This window comes from Siphateles boraxobius, unplaced genomic scaffold (assembly GCF_051911475.1).
Source record: "Siphateles boraxobius isolate OS27281-9 unplaced genomic scaffold, OSU_SipBor_1 2, whole genome shotgun sequence".
Taxonomy (NCBI): Eukaryota; Metazoa; Chordata; class Actinopteri; order Cypriniformes; family Leuciscidae; genus Siphateles; species Siphateles boraxobius.
The window spans coordinates 2,583,365-2,606,734 of NW_027508810.1; the positions used below are offsets into that span (position 1 = coordinate 2,583,365).

Consider the following 23,370-nt stretch of genomic DNA (forward strand, 5'->3'; position numbering starts at 1 on the left):
GCAGGCAAATAAACTTGCAGGGCAGGATCATTGGTTCAGCTATCCACACAAAAACAAACTCATAGTCTGACTCTAATATGCATCAGCGTTTTTATTTTCGTTGCGATTTCCCGGAAAGAAACCTCTCCTTGTAAGAGATGCTTTTGGAGGTCATGCCCATAATGACTAGTTAATGTATTAGAGCAATAATCCTTTTAATGTTTTACTTGAAGAAATCCCCCTTATTGTACTTCCTTTAGGTGAAATCTGACTTAGGTTAATTTGTTCTTCCTGACAGTAAACCTTTAAATCAGAGCTAAACAAATCCAAAAACTAAAAGTCAACAAGGAACCTATTGTTGTTACCATTGTCTATTACTACATTATTAACTACAATTTTACTTCCTCATCTTGCCTAAGCTGTTTGACAATTCCAAAAAAGAAAGAAAACGAAACTCATAATAGTAAGTAAAATAAACAATGTTTACATGTTTAAATAGTTTTTCTCTGATTGCCCATTGGTTCTTTGAAATCTTCTTGCTTGAATCAGCTGAGAAATTATTTCGTTGTTACTAAATAAGAGCAAGACAATTAATGTATTCTTTCCCTTGTGTGGCATGACAGCATTCTTCCGCAATCAAATACATTTTTTTATCATTTTTCATTTCTGTAACTTTGCTTTGTTCTTCTTCATTGTTGAGTAATCACATCATGTTTCTAACAGGGAAGGGGAAAAAAAAAGAAGAAATCCCAAGGTGCTAAAATAAACTATACCTGCTTTACTGTATACAACTTTCATATTATATAATGTGAAAGTAAGACGTGTCTAATGAAGCAAACCTGATCAAATATTCATTGCATTTACTTCAGTAATCACTGCTAAAATAATTCAGAGCACAGACTCTCATGATGCTCAGAACCATATATTTAAAATAAAAACAATGTAAACTGACAAACAGCAGATGATGACTTTATATATATATATATATATATATATATATATATATATATATATATATGTGTGTGTGTGTGTGTGTGTGTGTGTGTGTGTGTGTGTGTGTGTGTGTGTGTGTGTGTGTGTGTGTGTGTGTGTGTGTGTGTGTGTGTGTGTGTGTGTGTGTGTGTGTGTGTGTGTTTGTGTGTGTGTGTGTGTGTGTGTGTATCTACACTGTAAAAAATTATTACTGTGATTATTTATTACAACGTAAAGTTCAACATTAGAATAAGAAATATGTTGTTTCACCTTACAACATACAACAAAATAGTATCTTTGCACTTGACTTAAAATAATAAGAGCAGTTAACTTTAATTTAGATTAATTAAATTGGATATTTCAGTTATCTCAAAACATTTTGGGTTGTTACAACTAATGGCAGCAAAACATTTTTTAACAGTGTATCAATCACTTGTTGTTGGGCAAGTATTATTCTAAATTATTCTCAGAAACACATGGTCACGATAGTATACTTCTGTTTAAGGCATTTTTAAAATCCAGATTAATTTCAGATGCTTGGATACGTTCATCAGAATAAGGAATAACATATATGCTCTAACATTATTAGCGTTCAATGACAAAAATATTGTAAAACAATTTTATGGTAATACTTCAAAGGATATGTGGAGAGGTTTTGACCAGTAAGTGATTTCTGTAAACGTTTATGGTACTCTCAGGGAGTGTTCAAGGTTGCAAGTTATTCATTTTAATATGCCAAAGCATGAACAAGCTACAACCTCACTTCCTGCCTGAGGAGACTCTAATAAGGTTAAAGTGGTTGCAACAATGGATGGACAGATTTTGAAGTGAAAAAGATACAATTAGTGGGTTTATTATTAGAAGTTCCACTTTATTGCGATAGTCCACTTTAGACATTCTACTAACTACAACTAACAAAGCAACTACATGTCAACTAACTCACATTAGAGTGTTAGTGGACTGCCGTTAGGTTAGGGTTAGGTGTTGGGTTCAGGTTAGTAGAATAAGTTGACTTGTAGTTGCAAAGTTACTTATTGTTAGTAGAATTTCTAAAGTGGACTGTCGCAATAAAGTGTTACCGAATTAGATGCACTTTCAGACATCTATACTATTCATTAAAACCTATAGGCTAACTTGAGTGAAATCATACAATTTTAATTCATAGGGTTGCTAATTAGGACCAATCTTCAATCAAAATATGAACTATTAAATATGTAAATATTAACATGTCTGAACTGTATGTAAGTCATAGAATAAATTTACTGTAAGGAACTGTTGTATTATGACGTAATGTGTGCGAGAATGGAAGTGATGAGAAAACAAAATGGATGAAGTTCGCTACTTCTGTCTTATGTGCTTGATTGCTTACTAACCCCGGACAGATACCACATTTACCTTTCAGATTAATCTCTTTTACTGGTACAGTATTTGCGTTGTCTGTCATCAGTTATTCAATTATTAAACCAAACTGTCAAAAAAACTTTGGTCACACTTTATATTAGGTGGCCTTAACTACTATAATGTTAAATACAAGACTGTTACTGTGTAACTAGATGTAATTCTGGAAATTTTTCACATTTATTGCTAATGAGTTTGAGGCATGATTGGATTTAAGAGTAAGGAGTAAACTAAATGTTAAACAGATTAGCCTACATGACCACTAAGATCTGTCCAAATCAATGCTAAATGTCTCAACATTTTACTATGCATTTTGGGGCTGCTATTGACTCATTGCCTTAAGGGCTTGACCCTGATGCTGTTTTCAGAAGAACTTTTTTATAACAAGTTTTCAGAAGAATCCCACCTCATGCCTGCACTGCTCAAACACAGCCAAATACATTTACATAACTGATCCTCATTGGTCTTTTACTGTTCTCTGCATTATTGTGAATGTTTTTATTCAGTGAGGACTCCATATTTACTCATGAAAATATGCAGTAAGATTAATTAAAAAAATATATTTTATACAATATATTGCAGAAATAAAACATCACATTGACAAATTAATAAAATATACAATTTTACATTTGATATTTATTAAAAATAATAAATAAGTAGAAAAGGGTTTAGAATTAATAATAAGATAATGAGAACCTCACAGAAATTAACAATACATTAATGTTATCTACTTACAATATTGAGGCCTATTACTATCTATTTTATTAATTCATATAATTACCTTAATTCTAAATACAATTCTAATGTAATGTAATTGAATTGTTTCCTGACCCATTTGTCCGAAGCATCTGATGTCATCACACTAAAAGGTTGTACTGTACAATTCAAAATGGACACATTCAATAATTAAAATGCAGCACATTCAGTGTTTGGCAGTATCTATAGAGACTCCTCCTCCTCCTCCTCCTGATGGTCATGTTGGCTGAGGTCCAGAGAGCTCTGTGAGTCAGCAGGGGTCAGATTAACAATCCCAGAGTCTGTTTTAGTCTCTGACAAGTCTGTCTGAGAGACTGTGAGATCTCTGTGGAGGTCTGCCATATCCGTCTCGAAAGCTGTATTCAGTTCACCATGCACATGCTTCTTCTGAATCCCCTCAAAGATCTGAAGAACCTTCAGAAAATCACAACACACAGATTTTCTCTTAACTCCACACAGCTGCATAAGTCTGTGAATAGTAGGACATCCGTGCTGGAATGATCACTAGTTACCTTAGATTTAGGAATAAGACCGACACGGAAAAATCCAATCTGGCCACTCTCGATTTTGGTGCAGTCTACCACTGTGGAGGCGATATTCTCTGGGGACGGTCCATCACACAGCACCCCATCTACCTGCAGGATTTGGGCCAATGACATTTTAGTCTCCCGATGGGTATATCTATGACTCTTAAAAAAAAGAAAACCACCTATGTACCTTGTCACCAAGTTTTGCATAAACTTGGTTATGATGTGTAGTATCTGCCTCACCAGTAGGATTAGCAGATGTGACCGCAATGGGACCCACCTAGTCAAACAGGAATGCATGGTTTATACTATGATAAAGCTCAACATTTCCATGAGAAAACAATTACAACACATACCGCATTTATGAGGTGTGTAGCGACAGCGCAGTCTGGGTTTCTAATGGCTATACTCTGCGGTGTGCCAATATATTTTGATGATTCACCCAATCCAAAGAACTCCATCCATGGAGCTAAGATTAAATAGTGAAGTTTGGATTTAATGTTACATAATTTGGTACACATGTCAGGTCCATTGCTAATATAACATCACCCACCTCTAGCTATAACCAGACTAATGGAAGATGGCCAAGCAGCTTCCATAAAGTCCCAGAGAACAGGGCTGATCTGTTGTTTGACTGGCTCCAGCTGCTTTAAGGATGAAATCCATAAGGACATGGGACGTTCTTTAGCCTGTTTCTTTACACTATAGAGGTGTGATTACATGGTTAGAGACACTAATGGAGCAACAGAAACCAAAAGTGGTTATTCGTTCATTTAGGCTTACCTATATGCCTTTTCAACAGCCTGCGGGCGATTGCAAGCTGCCACAAGTACATAGACCGTGTCTGTGGGCATTCCACATATGCCCCCGTTCTTCATGATCTCTGTCATAAAAGAAAGGAAAGTCTATAGACACATACAAACTCAAGATTTGCCAATAGACATTAGTCAGGATAGTTCCATATTTAATTTATGACAGGAATGAAAACAAGGCTGTGAGGGATTGAAGTCGAGTGTGTTCAATGGAGGGTACTGTTGTCAAACAACATACTGATTGTTAAGCTTATGAAACATCTTTCCCAAAGACGTTCTACAAACAAAAACTCCATAAAAGAAAATTTCAAATTTAATTTCAATTTTTTTTTTCGAATTTAATTTGGAAAATTAAATGTAATCTATATATTTATAGTAACATGACGTGAAGACCAAGTATGGTAATTCATACTCATAATTTGTCCTCTGCATTTAGCCCATCCAAGTTAGTGCACACACATTAGGGACAGTGAGTAGTGAACATACGTGTAGTAAACCGTGGACACACATACCCAGAGCAGTGGGTGCCCGGGGAGCGATTGGGGGTTTGGTGCCTTACTCAAGGGCACCTCAGTCATTTCCTGCTGGTATTGAAAATCAATCCCACAACCTTCTTCAAAGAGTCTATCACTCACAGCTTAATTTTCATTTGTGTACAATATGGCATCTTACCTGACCAAGGCTATACATAGAAATGTTGTCACTTTTTCAATAGTGGCTCACCTGCAATCTGCTGAACAGATGTGGACCTCCTGGCTGTAAGATGAGGGCAACTGTCTTTGCCTCCTCCAAAGCCACTCAACTTGATGAAAGGATCACCGAATGGCAGTTGTGGACTTTTAAAGGTGGAGTTGAAAATGCTGGCCAGGAAAATGTAGAAGCTGACCAGCCCAACAATGATGGTCACACCGATATCATAGCCGTAGGGCAGTACGCCTACTGCATCCAGTAAGAAGCTAATGAGGATGAGTTGGAAGGTGAAGGTATAGACGAACCAAGCCTTATTGAGAAACAGAGTCCCAGCAGTCACTAATACATTGAAGATCATGAAACTGATGATTCCTACAGCTAGGTGTAGGCCACGCACATCTCCATAGAGGCCGCCGAAGCGTGTCAGTCCCCACACGGTCCACATGATGCCATAAAGAATGAAAGTTGTACTCTCTAGAGTCTTTCCCCGAGCAAAGGCAATAAAACCACATATTAGGTGTAGCACACCACCTGAAACCACTGCCCAAGGTAGGATGAGAATGGCCAAGGGGTTTCCACTTGAAAGTGAGGCTGTAATTGAAAAGGCAGCCAGGACACTGCAACCATGGCCCAACACCTCAGCGTCTGCATACTTAGAGTAGCCCAGATAGGGAGCATGTAGATCTTTGTCATGGGTTTGTAAAACAAATTTATTACTGCGGCTCAACAGGTTCTTAAGAAACCCGGCACCTGTGGGTATCTTGCTTAAGGAAACCATGTTATAAAGGGTTATAAAGAGCACAAAAGCAGACGTGACAAAGATGGCAGCCTGTACACCTTGTGTTCCTCTCTGAAAGAAGCTCTGGGGTTCGGTTGCAATTGCTATACAGTATGCCACAAACAACAGTTGGTAGATAGTGTTCACAAATCCACCCTGCAAGCTAAACAAAGCGAGGATGAAAAACAACACAGAGAATACAGCTGGAAAAGGCACTGGGGAATAGGGCACCTGGTTTGTTAAGAGCACAACTAGTGCAGTGTACCCTTCAGTGAAGCGTAGAATCGATGTAAAGCCATAGAAAGTGGCTGCCAGGGTGTCCATAGATCTATAGCTCTTAACACACACACCCAGCTGAAAGACACCAGCGGTCCACAGCCATGGCACATGGCCAGAGAAAAGCTTAGGCACAACACCAAGCAGAGGACAAGCTAGCACACAAGCTGACAGCAGGTTCATGATTATACCAATGGTCACAACATCATTAACTTCTTGATTCTGTAACGGTTTCAAGCTCTCTTTCTTAAAAGTTCCAGGTAGCTGAATCTTTCTTAGTGTAATGTGAGACAACAAACGGCCACTGCCAAAGTAAGCGCCCACTAAACAGACCATGAGGTAGCAGACAGCGGTGGCTGTCTGTCCAAAAGCCAAATCTGCCAAACCAGCAATCTGGTGGGCACATGCTAAACATATGGCCAGGGCAATGAATGAGAGGACAACCTCATGACATATAACAGCCACAATGCAAATAACAAGCAGTGCCAGAGCGAAAGCTGCAAGACCTGGCACCATAGCATCTCTCAGCTCATTTCTGCCATTTATTATCTTTTCACCTGAAAGTATGTGCACTAAACCTGAACCACACCATAGGGCGGACACTGTCAAGCACAAACTACCAAAAAGTGCATTGTGGGACTGGTTGCGCCGTACACCTATATAAAAGGAGAGTGAGATGGAGAATGAGAGAGAGAGAGAGAGAGAGAGAGAGAGAGAGAGAATTGAAATAAAAAAAAATTTGATTTGCACAAAATGCATGTAGCCTACACTCAAAAAATGTAAGCCTTTTATTTAAGATTTATGGATTTCAGTTGTATAGTAAAATTCCATCAAATTGAATGGAATACTCCTTACTTATTCTTATTACAAATCAACAACTTAAAAATGAACAAAAAAAGTTAGAGCTCAATAAAGCATTTTGTATACATTTTAATGGAACAAGGGAACTGACCATTTAGTTAATGTGATTTGTATTCATAAATGTAAACATATTTCCACTTCATTTTTATGACTACGAATCATAATCTAAATGATCCATTCCCTTTGTTATCGATTCTGCTTTGTTATTAAAATATTCAAAATTGTCAACCTAGGTGCTATACATTTTGGGGGGCAAAATGTATAGCGCAAAATACATTTTGCGCTATTACAACTAAATTGGCGAATGTATAATTGCCTATAATAACACATTGGGTGGTGCATCATCATCATGCACGTTAAACATCTAAATATGTTACAAAAATTAAATATGTTGCTTATGTTTTAAGTAACAAAAGTTAAGAAGTGCATTACAAATGTCTCCATTTGACAAAATAAAAGTCAATAAACTAACTTTTGATTACCTTGTAGTAATTAGTTAAAGTTAAAAAAAATGTCAATGGGATTTACATTTCTGTGAACGATGTATTACCTGAATAAGCCAGCAGAGCCGCAATTATGAGGAGCAGAACTCCTAAAGCTGTGTCTGTGATCAGAGGTCTGTCTGGAGAGCTTGCATAGTTGTTCACCAGAAGCAACAAAGAACCTATTAATAAGACACTATTATTATTGGCATCTCTATCAGTTCAAGTTCAGACTACCGTCAAGTGTTTCCGTCAGCGTACAGCCTAGTTAACTTATTGCACGTTAGTTTTGCCCTCTACTGGTGTATTTTTTAAACATAATAAATAGCATACAAATCATAAGAATATTATTGCTTATCAGAAAACATTTACAAAGATTAAAAATGCAATTACATCGCAAATAAATGTTTAAATTCGCAAGACATTTCTTCAATGTCAGTTTTGTTTGATTAAAAAACAAAACATTTTACCGTTCAAGATTTAAAACAGGGATAATTATTTAAATTCCTCTCTAATAAATAATTTGTAAGATCTAAAAGCTCACAAAACGTTTTTCTACTTTCTGCACATACCTCCAGATACTCCCAGAACTCCGATGGATAAGTGCAGCGATTCAGACTCCGCCATCCTTCTTCACAGTTCACACACACACACACACACACACACACGCTCTCATACGCACTGAGCTTTATATACACACACACCCGTGACGACGTACACGATGATGTCAGAAAAGCACTTTAAGGTTTAAGGTTTATTTCCTTCTTTCCTGGAGTTTCCGCAACCTCATACAATAGGATGGGAATATAATCCGTCTAATAAAAAAACAAAAGTAGCCTATGCCGTTTCAATTGTTTAATTTTTATTTAAGCGATTGCTTCTTTAAACAGGCCAAGCCTACTAATTAGAAACGTATAGCTTATTACTTTTTCGTTTAATACACTTGAATGTACGTTTTTTTGTCAAATGTGGATGTAGATATGTTAATTTATTTTAAAGAAAAATAGCACAAACACACTTTTCAAAATTATTTTACAGAAGTGTTAGATTTCAAATTAATCATTAATTTCAAATTAATAGATATAGAGATAATAATGAAGATAAGCATTACGAAAAGGTAATGGAACATGTTTACATAATTAATGTGAAATACTACACATTACTCTGCTAGGACACCTGTGTGAATCTGAGGAGATCTGACTTCATTCATCCAGTTTAAATGTCTGTGACAACAATCATTTCTGGTCATTTTATATATATATATATATATATATATATATATATATATATATATATATATATATATATATATATATATATATATATATATATATATATATATATATATATATATATGTAATAAACACATTTATAATAAACAAAATATTTATACCTTTTTTAATTATTATATGTATTAGTAATGTCTTATATCCTTATACTGTACAGTTCTCCAAATCACATCCTGTCAATTGCATGAAAATTTCTTTGGCTTTGTTGCAGCACAGTTAATATGTCACCAATGTAAATACAGGTGAGCTCAGACAGAAAGGTTAAGCATGACTAAGCACTGTCTGAATGGGCAAACAGACAATAGCTTTCTTTTTCCTTCCAGGAAGCACTGTGTGACCGTTTAACACGCCTCCGTGGGAGGGACCGTAACCTTCAGTAATATAAGCAGTCAGCCCGTCTGTTCATCTGTGTGTTAGGTGAAACATTCAGAAAGGCAGCACACTTCACTGAAAAGACAACTCCTTTAACAAAGTAGGTACTGTATTTACTATAACAACTGCAATTCTGGAAGTTTTAACTCTGAAACATCATTATTTCCATATCAATTGTTTTGATATATTTTAGGGTTGTTGTTTAATGGTCCTATTCATATTATTCTCACTATTACTCTTACTGTAACCAACATTTTTGTATACAGTATGTGAATAATAAAACCAACAAGACATTGTTTTCAGCATTCGTTTACTTTAACTCCTTGGAAACTGTGTTACCTTGGCAAAACTCTCCCGGGGTGTTAGCCATATAAATAATTAATTCTGCAAGTGTGTATGTAACTGGCATTTGTTGTATACTTCTGATTTCTCTTCTTATGTCATGATCCTTCACATCATGTTCAAATGAATACGTACAGTAAAAGAGCGACCTTAATAGTTCATTTCCTTGTTTGTGTTTTGTTTAACAAGCAAGATGACAAAGCGTGTGGCGGTGATTTTGTCAGGATGTGGTGTGTATGACGGCACAGAGGTTCATGAGGCATCTGCTGTAATGGTACACCTCAGTCGAGCAGGTGCCAAGGTAATGACACACACACACACACACACACACACACACACACACACACACACACACACACACACACACACACACACACACACACACACACACACACACACACACACACACACACACACACACACACACACACACACACACACACACACACACACACACACACACACACACACACACACACACACAATCTTCACAACTTTCCTTTAATTAAATCTGGAAATGAGCAGAAACCCATGATACATTTTAAATGAAGAAAAGTTCTAGCGTGAAAATAAAACGTGTCCTTTGCATCTCAGTTGTACTTGGCTTTAATGCAGCTCCCTTTGCGTGTAGGTTCAGATGTTCGCTCCTGATATTGAGATGATGCATGTGGTGAATCACTGTGAAGGACAGCCTGGGACAGACAAGAGGAACGTGTTGCAGGAGAGCGCCCGCATCGCCCGGGGGGACATCTCTGACCTGGCCAAGCTCGAGGTCAGCGCCTTTGATGCTCTCGTCATCCCAGGTAATCCAAACACAAATTAAGTTCTATAAATATTACACATAACTACAAAAAGGGGCGTTTGCACCGGAGGAACCTTATCATAGTTCCTGGAACTATTGGCGGAAGTACCCAGGTTTTGGCGCGTTCCCACCGCAAGAACTAGGAACTACTTTAGTAACTCTTTTGAAGGAACTAAATTATCTCCTACCTTAGAGTCGGTCTAAACCAGCACTATAGGGACTCTCCGTGACGTTACTGTTCGCTGATTGGCTGAACGCACGCGAAACACCCGCCATTTTTAAAAAAGGTGTGTGCCCACAAAGATTATAGCCTATATATTTACTCCAGAAACTAACTCTACGAACATGGAAAACAGTGATCGATGAGACTCTTAACCTCTACGCAGAGGAGAAAATCCAACGTGACTTTGAGGAGACCAAGAGAAACATGATTATGTATTTCTGCTCAGCAATACTGGATATCAACACGGCATACGCTAATACCTTTTCATATAGCCTACTGTCTACTTTCTATGTATACCAGTTATTTCCAATAACGTATTAGACAGCACTGTTAAACAGATCATAATCTAATGAAGATGGAGAATGCTAGCACTGTTTGTTTGCTCAGGATCTGCAGTCTGCGAAATAAAATAAGTCACAACAACAAGCGCGGCTTACGTCACTTCAGAGATCCTACTGGCATGCAACCAGGAAAATGTTCCTAAGGGAACCATTAGTTCTCTGGGAACCACCCTGGTGGTTTGTTCCTACAACTACCCGGTGCAAAAGCCCTTATAGTGATAACACCCAGGCTAAGCAACTTTACAACAAACAAGCACTAATAGGCATTTTAAATGCAGGCCAATGTTCATAATGAAAGCCAAAAACCTCCAAATGAAATCATGGACTGCATTTTTTAATTTTGTTTCCTAAGGTGCACTTAAAATATTAGTAGATTCAGTCATTTATTTGGTAACAATAAATAAAGAGACGTTACCGATTGTCTTTTTTTACTCTGAACATGTTTTTCACTTTAAAATAATGGTCCAGATCACTAGCAGTTCCTGCAGAGTGACTAGGTAAAACTTGAGTGATTAGTGATGCATTTTATGACCATATTCAGAGTAAAAAAGATCTGATCACATCTCAGACACACGTTAATGTTGTGATTGGTAATTAATTGTTCTTTATAATTTGTTAAAGTTAGTTGATAGATATTAATGAGGCTAATCTCATCCAGTAATTATTGATTATTTAAGAAACTATCTCAGTCTTATTTTCAGTAAGTCTGATATTACTTACTGATTAGTTCAGCTTTTTTCTATATTAGTTAATAGTAGTAGCTGAAGTGTTAATATAGAACTACTCCTTTGTCCTGCATTAATTCCTGCATAGTTACGTTTTAATGATGGACCATTACTGTAAAATGTTACCTTCTTTTTATATAAAATGATCATTTAGAAATAAAATGACATTTTCTACCCTGATTTTAGCCCTCTGATTCAAAGGCTCTGTTTAAATGTGTCTCAAGACTTATAAACGCCCACTACTACTAACAAGAACAGTGTGAAGTTGACCGTTTATCTCGATTTGAACAACATGAACATCTGGCCGTACTTGAGTCAGATTAATATAGTTAAACAAACAACAACCGAACAAACAAATAATGCGCTACTGAGAATTTTGCATAATAAACAGACAATTTAAGGATCCTTTGAAAGGTAATGCTATTTATATTCCAGTCATGCTGTTGTTGTAGATCTTTTATCTGTCCATATAATGTGTGTTAGTATGGATCTGTGTCTGGCAGACAGTCTAGTGCTGATGTATTCATCTCTATTGTCTAATAAAACTTGTTTCAATAAAAGCTTAAAGGATAACTTACATTGACCTTCTATATTTGAAAGATCAAAGAAAATTTGATTTCTCCATTCATGGTGAATTAACTCTTAATTTGCCATGCAGGTGGTTTTGGAGTGGCTAAAAACCTGAGCAACTGGGCCACCAAAGGCAAGGACTACTCAATCACTCCCCAGATTGAGAAGGTCATTAAAGATTTCCATCAGGCGAAGAAACCCATGGGCATGTGCTGCATCTCCCCTGTGCTGGCAGCCAAAGCTATCCCAGGATGTGAGATCACCGTCGGACACGACTGCGAGTGTGAGAAGTGAGTTTGGGCAATATCTTCTAGCAGGGTTTATATAATAGAGATGATGGTTTAAAAGTGCAGTGTGTACATTTTAGCGGCATCTAGTGGTGAGGTTGCGAATTGCAACCAACAGAAGTTACGGTGGCCGACAGGAATAGATTTCGTTGTCTGAGACAGCAGAGAGAAGCCAGCAGTATACCAGAGTAGTTCAGCAATGAGGTTTCTTTACAAAGATAAATTAAAAAATTAGGTTTACTTAATTATTCAGTAAAACGATATGTTATTGTGAATATTATTGTTACTTGTTCATCATTGGTCCGTGTTTTATTCACTGACTTTAGCTAGCTTCTTTACATGAAGAACAACATTGTGACGAAATCGCTCTGTAGTAGTTTGTCCATTTAGGGCCACTGTAGAAACATGGCGGCGCAAAATGGCTATTTCAATGTAATGGGACCCGTGGTGTGTGTAGATAGAAATAGCTCATTCTAAGGTAATAAAAACATAACGGTTCACTATGTAAGGCCTTTATACACCAACTGAAAACATAGTTATGTGTATGATATTGGATTTCTGTAAACAGATCCTCCTACATATTACACAATGCACCTTTAAGCAGTTCTTTAAAAGTGGGATCTGGTGATATTACTGGTTGATATTGTCTTTCTTGCAACCGCAGGTGGCCGTACGCTCAGGTGGCCAAAACCATGGCAGAACTGGGAAGCAAACACTTGAATAAGAATGTCGGTGAAGTGCATGTGGATTCCAAGAACAAGCTGGTGACTACAAGTGCGTTCATGTGCAACGCTCCCATCCATGAGGTCTTTGATGGTGTGGGTGTCATGATTAAAGAAGTTCTCAAACTAGCCTAACTTTTAACAGAAGTTTATTTATTTATAAACAAATACATCACAAAACGACTGACCAGTTCATTTTTTTATAGAAAATGAGAAACAGAACAAACCATCTGTCAATGTTTTTGTTGTTGTGGTAACTTATCAATAAAACTGAACTGAATTTAAGCATTTCCTTGTTCGTATTGCTATTTTACACTTATTTACACTTACACTCAGTCTTTCATGAGATGTGGAAGATGTTATGTTTTGTGAAGGAGGGCACTGGTATGAAGCCTTTGAGCTGTGTTTATGATCACAACAATATAGTGGTTTTCAACTTGCATAAAAGTGCAGTCACAACACATACAGTATAAATATTTATTTTAGGTACGGGAATGCCTTATTTTTAAATTTTGATATTTGAGCTTCTTTTGGGCTGTTTTGATTGACTATTGGGATAGTTTTGTTACGCATACTTGGCAATCTCATACTGCACCATACAAGACGTATCATGATACACAGGCTATACTCACAATACAGTATGTATCAATCATGGTTATTAAAGAATTCCTTTTATTAAAAAAAATCATCTAGTTTTTCTGTTTATATATATATATGATTTCATTAACATTAAACAGAATAAATTCGTTGTAATTCCAAACATAATCAATTACATGATAACATCAAATAATGCAAAGGGAAAATCTAATTTATCCAGTAACAACAAAACAGTTTTCACGCTAAACTGTGGCTTTAATGAATTGCACCAGAGATAACAGTCTTTAATATAATAATCCAAAAACAGGAATACAATAATCCAGTGATGCTTTTTAAGATCTCATTACAGTACAGAATCATTGTCAGGTTTCATGTACACTTAACTCTTTTTTTAGACTTAGGCCTATACAGATATTAGATATAGTTTCCAGTGTTGCTAGTTGTGACAGCAAGTCTTATCATACTTATCTTATACATTTCCTCATGCTGAAAAGTGATGATGAATTCTTATCACAGATTACGATTAATGTACTTTATTATATAAATTTTCAAAGTATATTTAGATCACGGTGGGATATGAGCCAATACACTAATAAACTAGTCAACACTTTGCCACTTTCTCTATTCTACTTGCCATAATCCATCTCTCTCTACTTTTCCCCTTTGGACAGTTGTAGATGTGATGTGATGATGAATTTTTCGACCTAAAAGGAACACAGAAATGAAATTGGCTCTGGTCTTCCATTTACCTCTATAAGCCAGAGGTGCTGCTATCATTTACTTCCATGGACAAAGCCTGAAATGTGAAAAGGGTCCATTCTTTAAATCCTCATATACTGACATGATAAACATAAAAAAGGAGAAATAAGTGAATATGTTTCAAATTCGATCAACCTGATAGTTAATCAGACACATTCTAAAGATTTTGGGCTGGCCCAGATGAAAGTGATTTCTGTGGTCGTGGCTCCTAAACGGTGGTCCTACATCGTACATCGAGAAAGGTTTAAAGACGGCCGTTGTCACAGTCGTGCGACCAAAGATAGCCTGCAATAATTATCTGACAGTGTCATAAATTTAGCATGATCGTCTCACAGTGTGTGTTTGCTGCTATGAGCTATGTCTGCTGACTAGTCAATAAAAATGCAACATGAAATGGTATTGTTTAACACGACATGGCTAAAACTTCAAACTACTTTCCTCAAGCTCCATTTCCAAAATTGTCATGCCAATCTGGCGCCTATTTCCTAGCCATGACCGCATCCATATTCTCCTCTTTCACTTTCTCCTTTTTTCAGCGCACATAAAATTCACAATACCTGAAGTGTGATTGATCTTGCTCTATTTGTTTACCACATGCAAATGACGTTTTATTCGTCTATACTAACTTGCGTTGTATGTAGCTTGCGATTCAATAGGTGTCATCATCATACAGTCTACATACATGTCGTACCCAAGTTTAATAGATCCATTTCGTACAGCGTGATCTGTAATGTTCTTATAGAGCCCCTTTCACACAGCTCGTTGATCCCGGGAAATTGCCAGGAAATTGCCAGAACACCTGTGTGAAAGCAAACACGACCCGGGATTGATGCCAGGGTCGATGCTGGGTTGGGGACCTAGTAACATTGCCGGGATCAGTCCCGGAATGCACGCTGTGTCAACGTTCGCCAGCGTGAAACGGTACGTAATGCGCTAGTTTATGATCGAATCAGAGAAAAAAAAAATGCACAAGTGTAGTTTCTTGAGAGAGAAATCGCAACTCATAAGCAAACTATAGACGCTGCTGAGACATTACATGTCACATCGATGTCACGGATTTTTACGGGTTGTGTGTGAACCAACGCTATCTCACGACCAATTTGTACGAATTTGTACGAGTGATTAAAAAGTGGCTTATTCGTATTAATTCGTACGACCTCACTTGTATGAATTTGTATGATTTGTCTAAACTCAAGTGATGGGTAGGTTTAGGGGCGGGGTCAGGGGTAGGTCATTCGTACAAATTCATACGAATTGGGCAACTCGTAAAATATGTACGATTTAGCAAAAATCATACTAATTCGTAAAAGTGAGGTCGTATGAATTCGAACTGTAAAGTTTGAGGATGTTTGGTTCAGGAAATGAGCTACCAGGATGGTGTGTCCAATAAAACACAGGGGTCCAGTACTCAGTCCATACTCATTTATTGAAATAGAACATGAATCAGGCCACAGAGTAGAATGGGACTCAGATGTAGAGTTGTATGGTTTCTATAAACAACAAACAGAATCTTAAATATAATGAACACCATAGAACTTCAACTAATAAATCATTAAACACATAATCCAATTCTAAACAATTCAACATCAAAATAAGAACACTGAAACATAAAAATCATAATCACATGGAACATTTCAGAATTAGATCCAAACAGAATCTCAAGAATTAACATTATAAAAGAAATCAAAAGGGCACAAACTTACATTGTCAGGAACACATCACTCTACAAAGTCTACAGTCTGCTTCCATTGCATATGGCACACACCAACACACCAAACAATAGTGATTTATCAATCATTAAGTGCACCTGAGCAGACTTAGCTCCTCCCATGACTGGCTACGTCATGTGATCCATAGGAATTATCAACAGTACGAATTAGCCACCTCGTAAAATTCGTGCGAATTGCCGTGAGATCGGGCTGTGTGAACGCACTTTCTGATTCCGGAAAATCCCTGGCAGTGTGAATGAACCAAAGTCAAACGAACCCGGGTCAAATCCTGGGTCACTTTATCCTGGTTGCGTATGCAACCCACCGTTCCCTGAAGGAGGGAACGGAGGACGTAGTCGACGTCGACTGAATTGGGATCTCGCTAGAGAGCCTATCCTCTTCGAGTACTATTGAACGAGCCAATGTAATTTGCGTGTGTGATTCGCATCACAAACTCCGCCCCCGCGGCGCAGGTATAAATACGGAAGTGGATGCATGCACTAGTTGCTTTATCGCTGAGGAGCCGAGAGTAACCCGGGGTCAGCGGTGGTCCAGCGGTAGTGGCAAGGGGACTACGTCCTCCGTTCCCTCCTTCAGGGAACGGTGGGTTGCATACGCAATCAGGACGTTCCCTTTCAGTCGATAACGTCAGACGTAGTCGACGTCGACTGAATTGGGATAACCTTTGAAAACGCCACTAAAGCTGCCACCTTCCAGTGCCTAAACAAAAGCCTCCTGATGCCCCCGCAAATTTAAGGCGGGGAAGGACAGGGCTTAGGCCAGGGAAGTCACTGCTGTTCCTACAGGACCACTGGGAAAGCGTTCCCCGTACATTGGAAGGAAGGGACGCTGCGGAAGCCACATCCAACCCAGAGGGAGGTAACGTGGAGAATACACATATGAACTGGGCGGAAACCGGGCAGTCTAACATATGGAATGTCACTGGGGTGGCTCCAGCCTAAGACGGGGGGAGACACACCGGACAGTGACGGCAGAGAGACTCTGCCGAGGGAAGACACGGGCTCGCCGCAGGGAGCCGTATCGTGGAAGAATACACATATGGGGTTGCCGTAGGGACCGCAACATATGGACCCAGCCTAACACAGGTTTCACACTGCTTACGAGTGGTAGGCCTAACACCAGACGTTCCGCATGTCCGACGTCGGAGGGATGTGGAGGAACTCACAGGGTTCAATTTTAAGGGAACTCAACTGGAGTAGAAAGGCGCACGTATCCAGTCCTTAGGAGGGGAATGGCGCAGCAAGTCGACACTTGAACCGGGCTCACGGTGACACTGGCATCATGAGAGGGGAGCCCACGGGAAGCAGCGGTTCAAATAGGTGTCGTCCAGCCCCCAACTCTAGAATCTGTTTAGCAAAGCATATCGTCAACGCCCAGGCGGAGCACTTTACACTCATCATAGAGGAGCTCAACACCTAAATGGACATGTTGCATCTCGGATTTTTACCGAAATGAAGGCAAGCACTAAGTGCAACTTTGCATGGAAACAGCCTTCCGTCTCTGCTGAATTCCAACAGATATTTGTAGAGCTGGTCTGAGGTATATGGCTTGCGTTCTGTACACGTCCAAGCGAACGGACAGAGAAGCCAGGGCTGGATCTGCCTCCTCCAGGGCAGCGCTTGCAGGCTCACCACCTGCTCCTATTACGGGAGAGGTAGGAACCTTGGGCACAATCCGAGCCGGGGTCTCAGCTTGTGAGAGTTAGCCGGCCCAGACTCCAGGCACAATACGTTGACCGAAAGCGAGCAAGTCCCTACCCTCTAGTAGAGACCACGCGAGCAGGAGAACTGATATAACAGAATTTTTAACTCACTGCCTGCAGTGGCTCAGGGGAGGTCTCTGCAGTGCAGTCGCACCAGGGACAAGGCCCAAGAGGATAAAGAGGGACTCAAGGATTTACAAGACCTTGCTCCTCAGGAACCTGACGATCAGAACGTGCACACTTCTGCAACACGATGAGCGTCGTTTAAACACCGAGGCAACATCATTTTGAGGGTGAAGGAAAACAGCCTACTCCAACCCATTTTGCAGGAAAGAGAGCACTGAAGTGATCGAAAGCTTTCAGGATCTCCTCTGGAGAGAAGACGCACTCAACGACTAGGTTCCACTTCTAAAGGCGTAAGCACGCTACCCATTTCTAGGGGGTGCTCGCAGAAGTGATGGTAACTATCACATGTCCCTGTGATAGCCACCTGAACCTCCGCGTTCAGATGTAAGACCACCCGGAATCTCCGGGGGAAGAACGCGGGTGCCATCGTGCCCCGTCCCTGAAAGAGCTTTCAGGGGAAGTCAGGAAGGCTGTCGATGGGAACCAGGTCTAGTTGGGCCAATAAGGGGCAACTATGAAGACCTGTTCCTCTCCTGACTTGGCACGTAGGTGCAAGCGACGGGCGCAAAAAGACAGGAGCATTGCTCAACACAACATGTGAAGATCACTGGGCTTCCGGAGCATTTTCTGCTCAGCACTTGAGTGTGATAAGTTCACTGAGCTTCAGGAGCATTCCTGCTCAACATCTGAGTGTGATAAACTCACTGAGCTACAGGAGCATTTCTGCTCAACGCTTGAGTGCGAAGAACTTCACTGAGCAACAGGAGCATTTCTGCTCAGCACTGCGTGTGATGAATTCACTGAGCTACAGGAGCATTTCTGCTCAACACCGGAGTGTGATGAACTCACTGAGCTACAGGAGCATTGCTGCTCAACACCTGAGTGCGATGAACTTCACTGAGTTTCAGGAGCATTTCTGCTCAACATGAAGTGTGATGAATTCACTGACTTGAGCAGACGCAAGGCGACCATGAGTCGCAGTCGCTTTTAGAAGGCTCACTGGGGTTAAACACATTTCTGCGGGCCCCTGGGGCAGCTGAGAGCCAGTGTTTGTCCAAGGGTAGTCCGCTCGGTTTATACAAACACTGGCAGGAAGACGAAACCGGAGGGGCAACTGAGCGGCCCCGGAATGGTCATGACCCAGCTGGACCCAGGCGATGGAGTCTCCACTTGCCCTGGCTATAACTGTCGTGAGGCCCGATGGCGGCACGATTAAGTAGAGCGGGAAGAGTGGAACAAAGCGTCCTCAGAAGCTTCTGACTCCAAGGAGGAGGTGACGGGTGAGTTGTGACATGCAAGGGAAGCTTGCGCAACTCCAATGGCTGCAACTACCATATACCCCAGGAGCCTCTGAAAGTTCTTTCAGTGGGACCCTTTCTTACTTCAAACACCAGCTGAACACATTGTCATTGGAGAGACGTGTTAGACCGAGTCCATCTCCAAAACTGAAAAAGAGATCCTCAGAATAAAGAATAATCAAAAGTGAATTTAAAGTGACAAAGCAACCTGGCTACTTTAGGTTATGTAAGTCAAATAATTGTATCTATAGCTACATTTCAAAGATTGCTATAGGCAAAAAATTATCTTGATACATTTTTTTACTATCTTTGCTGAAAATCAGGTTATAAAATCAACATTGTTGGTCAGTCACATGCCACTTCTTCTGATGGAAAGGTGAATGTTGATGTATGATTTTGATGACATCACAACTATTTTCTGACTGGTCAAACTGGCAACTGTCTCACTCCGTGTTACAACACTCAGGAAATATTGACTGCTTCACGTGATCATGAAGCAATAGAAAACTAAGAAACTGCTGCTGGTTTCCAACATTTCTTGCCAATGCAAAATCACAAATCCATGTATAAAGTATGTATAAAGCTTCTCAGAGTCTTCAGAGAGTCAAAATTCTAAGAATGACGTAATTTTACTCTTATTCCTAGATTTCAGAATATGTGTGATTTATAAAGGTTCGTAAGTGTTAAGACTAGGTCTCAGCTCCTAAATTATTTAATAGTGCTGGAGAGGTGTCCTAACCTAGTTAAGAGTAACAAGATGGCAGCAGAGAGGAGGAGACCACTCTTTCCATCAAAGACATAATGTATTGGAGTTAAATTATGACAGGGAGTTGATGAAACGATAACATTTTGATCGTAATAGTATTCTTTTTGTAACTGACCTTGTAAGAAATGTAATAACTTCTCCCACTCTACAAATCAATGCTCTGACTGTAGTAATGAAAGCATTTTTGGTCGACTGGAAGAATGCAGCAGTGCTCAGAGGAAAATATTTAAAATGTTTAAGAACAACACACTAAAGTTAGTGAAGGTATTTATCTGACAAAATTATTTGGCAAAAAAGGCAAACTACAGCTATGGATTAAAAAAAACGAATGGGAAAAAGAATACATTGAAGAAGCTTCTGACTCCAAGGAGGAGGTGACGGGTGAGTTGTGACATGCAAGGGAAGCTTGCGCAACGGTCGCAATGTCTAACAACTCGAGGCACGAATGCCCGTGTGGTCGAGGGTCGCCCAGGCCCCCGTTAAAACACGCCCTTTGTACATGGCCCCTCTGTTGAAGAGGGTTTGGCAGCAGACCGGGATGAACTATCGTCACACAGGGTGAGCTGCTCTGCCACGGTCACCTCGGGACTCGATCATGAAGCTAGCGCTGAAGCGGTCACATATGGAGGAAGCCAATGGCTGCAACTACCATATACCCCAGGAGCCTCTGAAAGTTCTTTCAGTGGGACCCTTTCTTACTTCAAACACCAGCTGAACACATTGTCATTGGAGAGACGTGTTAGACCGAGTCCATCTCCAAAACTGAAAAAGAGATACTCAGCCCGTGGGCGAGATTACTCTCTTCCAGTTGACCTGAAGACCCAATGGGCTCTGGAGCACTCGAAGGGAAGGACACTGTACTGATACTCCACCCTTACACGCAACACACAGGATGGCCTGCGGTGCGGAAGGTAGAGATCTGAAGCACATGTCTTTCAGGTCGGAGCTGCAGACCAATCTTGGGCCAAGATGGTCACGACCCACCACCTAGTAGCACGAAGAACGAGTTTACAACTGGCCTTCGTACCGGCTGGAGGAGCGGCTATATCAAATCCTTCACCAGCAGGATAAGATAAGCACGCACAAGTCAGGAGCACTGCTCAACACTCGGTGTGATGAATATCACTGAATTTTCAGGAGCACGTCTGCTCAACACCTAATGTGATGATTATCACTGACTTGAGCGGGGTAGCCGAGCCTGAGGTGGGGCAGCAAAGTAGAGAGAGTGGTGTTAGTGTGCTGTGCAACACTTACCTGTCTCCACTAGCGGCAGGGGGCGCGTGAGAAGGCGGATGACTGGGTCCTCAAACGCACCAAGCTGCCTGCTGGCGACCAAGGGGGAGCTGAGGGGTGTAAGGCTATACAGGGTCACACCCGCCAGACTGGCCCTCTTGGGACCCAGGAACAGATGAAATTGCTCTCTCTTTGAAGTGTGGGTACCGCTTGCTCCGCTTTTTTTTTTTTTTTTTTTAGGGAGCCAGCGGCGGAACAGACACACACACAAACAAAGGCTCCACCCGGCCCTCACCCGGGGGGAGGGAGTGATCGTGCCACTCCAAGAGCATCTCATCCATTCCTGGGCGGCCCGCTCCGGAATGCTTTCGCTGTCGCTTGCCACCTGGCTTGGCAGCGCCTGGAGCGGGCTGGGTGTCTCTACTGCGGCCGGCTCCATGCTGAGGCCTGGGTGGAGGCTGCTGCGGAGGGCCAGCAGGAGCGGCGGCCGGGGAACGCCCACGGCGACGAGCAGGCGGAGGAGCTGCCACCGGCGGCGGGTGGAGGCAGCAGCTGGCCACCGGGGCAGGATGTGCCGGATGACCTCCGTCTGCGCTTGAGCGGCAGAGAACTGTTGGATGCAGTTCTCCACGCGTCGCCGACCAGCCCAACCTGGGAAATTGGGGAGACCAGGAACCGAACCTTGTCCGCATCCGCCATACCAACCAGGCTGAGCCAACAAAGGCGCTACTGGACCACCAAGGTGGACACCGCCAGACCGATCACGCACGCTACGACACTCGTGCCCCGGAGGGTGAGGTCGGATGCATTGCGGTGCTCACCTATGAGCGCACGATCTGGATTACCCTCGTGCATGCCATGGGTGCCCTAGCCTGCAGCAACGCCATGGCACTTAAGAGGAAGCGGCTTGCCCACAGGCTTTGTAAGCTCTGCCCGTCGGAACGGACGAAAACTCACAGGCCTTAGGGGGGAGACGAGGATCCCCCCAAAAGGCAGTGGCCGCCGGACACAGGTGCACCTGTGTCGACAGACCGCTCCAATGGAGGGACACCTCGCAACCCTTCACCGTTCCTCCATCAAGGGTAATGAGGGGGAAAAGCTATTCAGGCAGTTTCTGGCAGAGAAAGATGCTGTTCACCACCTGATAAGCTCTCCATGCATTTCGGGAAAGAAAGGCACTGGGGCGGCGAGCTGAGAACCAGCACGGCCCGCCCCAAGATACCAAACTCCAGATTCCAACCGAGACTGAACGGGACACGGTGGGGGTTCCACTCGAGCCCGGCAGCCTCGGCGGCCCGTTTCAGCATAGCTGATCATTCTGGATCCGGCTCGGCCAACATTGAACTCCCGGAGGGAGACAATGCAGCCGAGTCATCATCTCTAGAAGTCAGCTCACCCTCCGATGCTGCAATCGGCGTCCTGTCCTCCAGGGGAGCCCCGAGTGAAACCGCTGGCCCACCCATTACAGATGGACCAGCAGACAACACAGGAGGCTCCAGTGGTTGCAGTGGAAGGGAGGACTGGGATCCAACACTATCCCCCAGTCCACTGCGACAGTCATGTTCCCACAGTGAAAACATGAGCTGTCCACAAAAGCTGTCTCAGCGTGCTGTAAGCCCAAACACGTGACACAACAGTTGTGACCATCAGAGAGAGACAGGGAACGACCGCACCCAGAAACGCACGGGCGGAATGACATCTTGAAAAAGACGCAAACGCACCCGTGTTGCTCTTCCAGAAAATAGGACCGTCACCAGTGCCGGAGCACACAGGGGAATGACCGCGGCAACACTGAACAGAGAACTGGAACAATAAAGCACTCACTTTTCCGCCCTATGAACCAGCCATCAACACACACAAACATTTAGAAATTTGTTGCGGTTAAAACAGCAGTTCAGAGCTCAAAGCTCGCGATCACCGCTGCACTCGCGCTGTAGAACACCAGCACTGGGAGA

General features: G+C 41.5%; 2 protein-coding genes across 3 annotated transcripts; one reads left to right on the forward strand and one right to left on the reverse strand.

Annotated features, from left to right (window-relative positions):
* Window positions 1-2,796: 2,796 nt before the first annotated feature.
* On the reverse strand, window positions 2,797-8,199 carry LOC143744266 (uncharacterized). Its single transcript, XM_077235654.1, has 9 exons — window positions 8,104-8,199; window positions 7,600-7,713; window positions 5,168-6,844; window positions 4,416-4,515; window positions 4,186-4,334; window positions 3,989-4,101; window positions 3,823-3,912; window positions 3,618-3,740; window positions 2,797-3,519 (listed from the first exon to the last, which is right to left on the reverse strand). The coding sequence occupies exons 1-9, from the start codon at window positions 8,156-8,158 to the stop codon at window positions 3,289-3,291; spliced, it is 2,652 nt and encodes an 883-aa protein (XP_077091769.1). The 5' UTR covers window positions 8,159-8,199; the 3' UTR covers window positions 2,797-3,288.
* Window positions 8,200-9,180: 981 nt separating this feature from the next.
* Window positions 9,181-13,489, forward strand: LOC143744267 (glutamine amidotransferase-like class 1 domain-containing protein 3, mitochondrial). Of its 2 annotated transcripts, none has more exons than XM_077235655.1 (5): window positions 9,181-9,301; window positions 9,724-9,835; window positions 10,166-10,337; window positions 12,284-12,485; window positions 13,147-13,489. In XM_077235655.1, exons 2-5 carry the CDS (start codon window positions 9,728-9,730, stop codon window positions 13,337-13,339), a joined length of 675 nt encoding a protein of 224 aa, XP_077091770.1. In that variant the 5' UTR covers window positions 9,181-9,301; window positions 9,724-9,727; the 3' UTR covers window positions 13,340-13,489. The 2 variants fall into 2 exon arrangements, with proteins under 2 accessions (XP_077091770.1, XP_077091771.1); XM_077235656.1 differs by having other exon boundaries at window positions 9,230-9,292.
* Window positions 13,490-23,370: the final 9,881 nt, after the last annotated feature.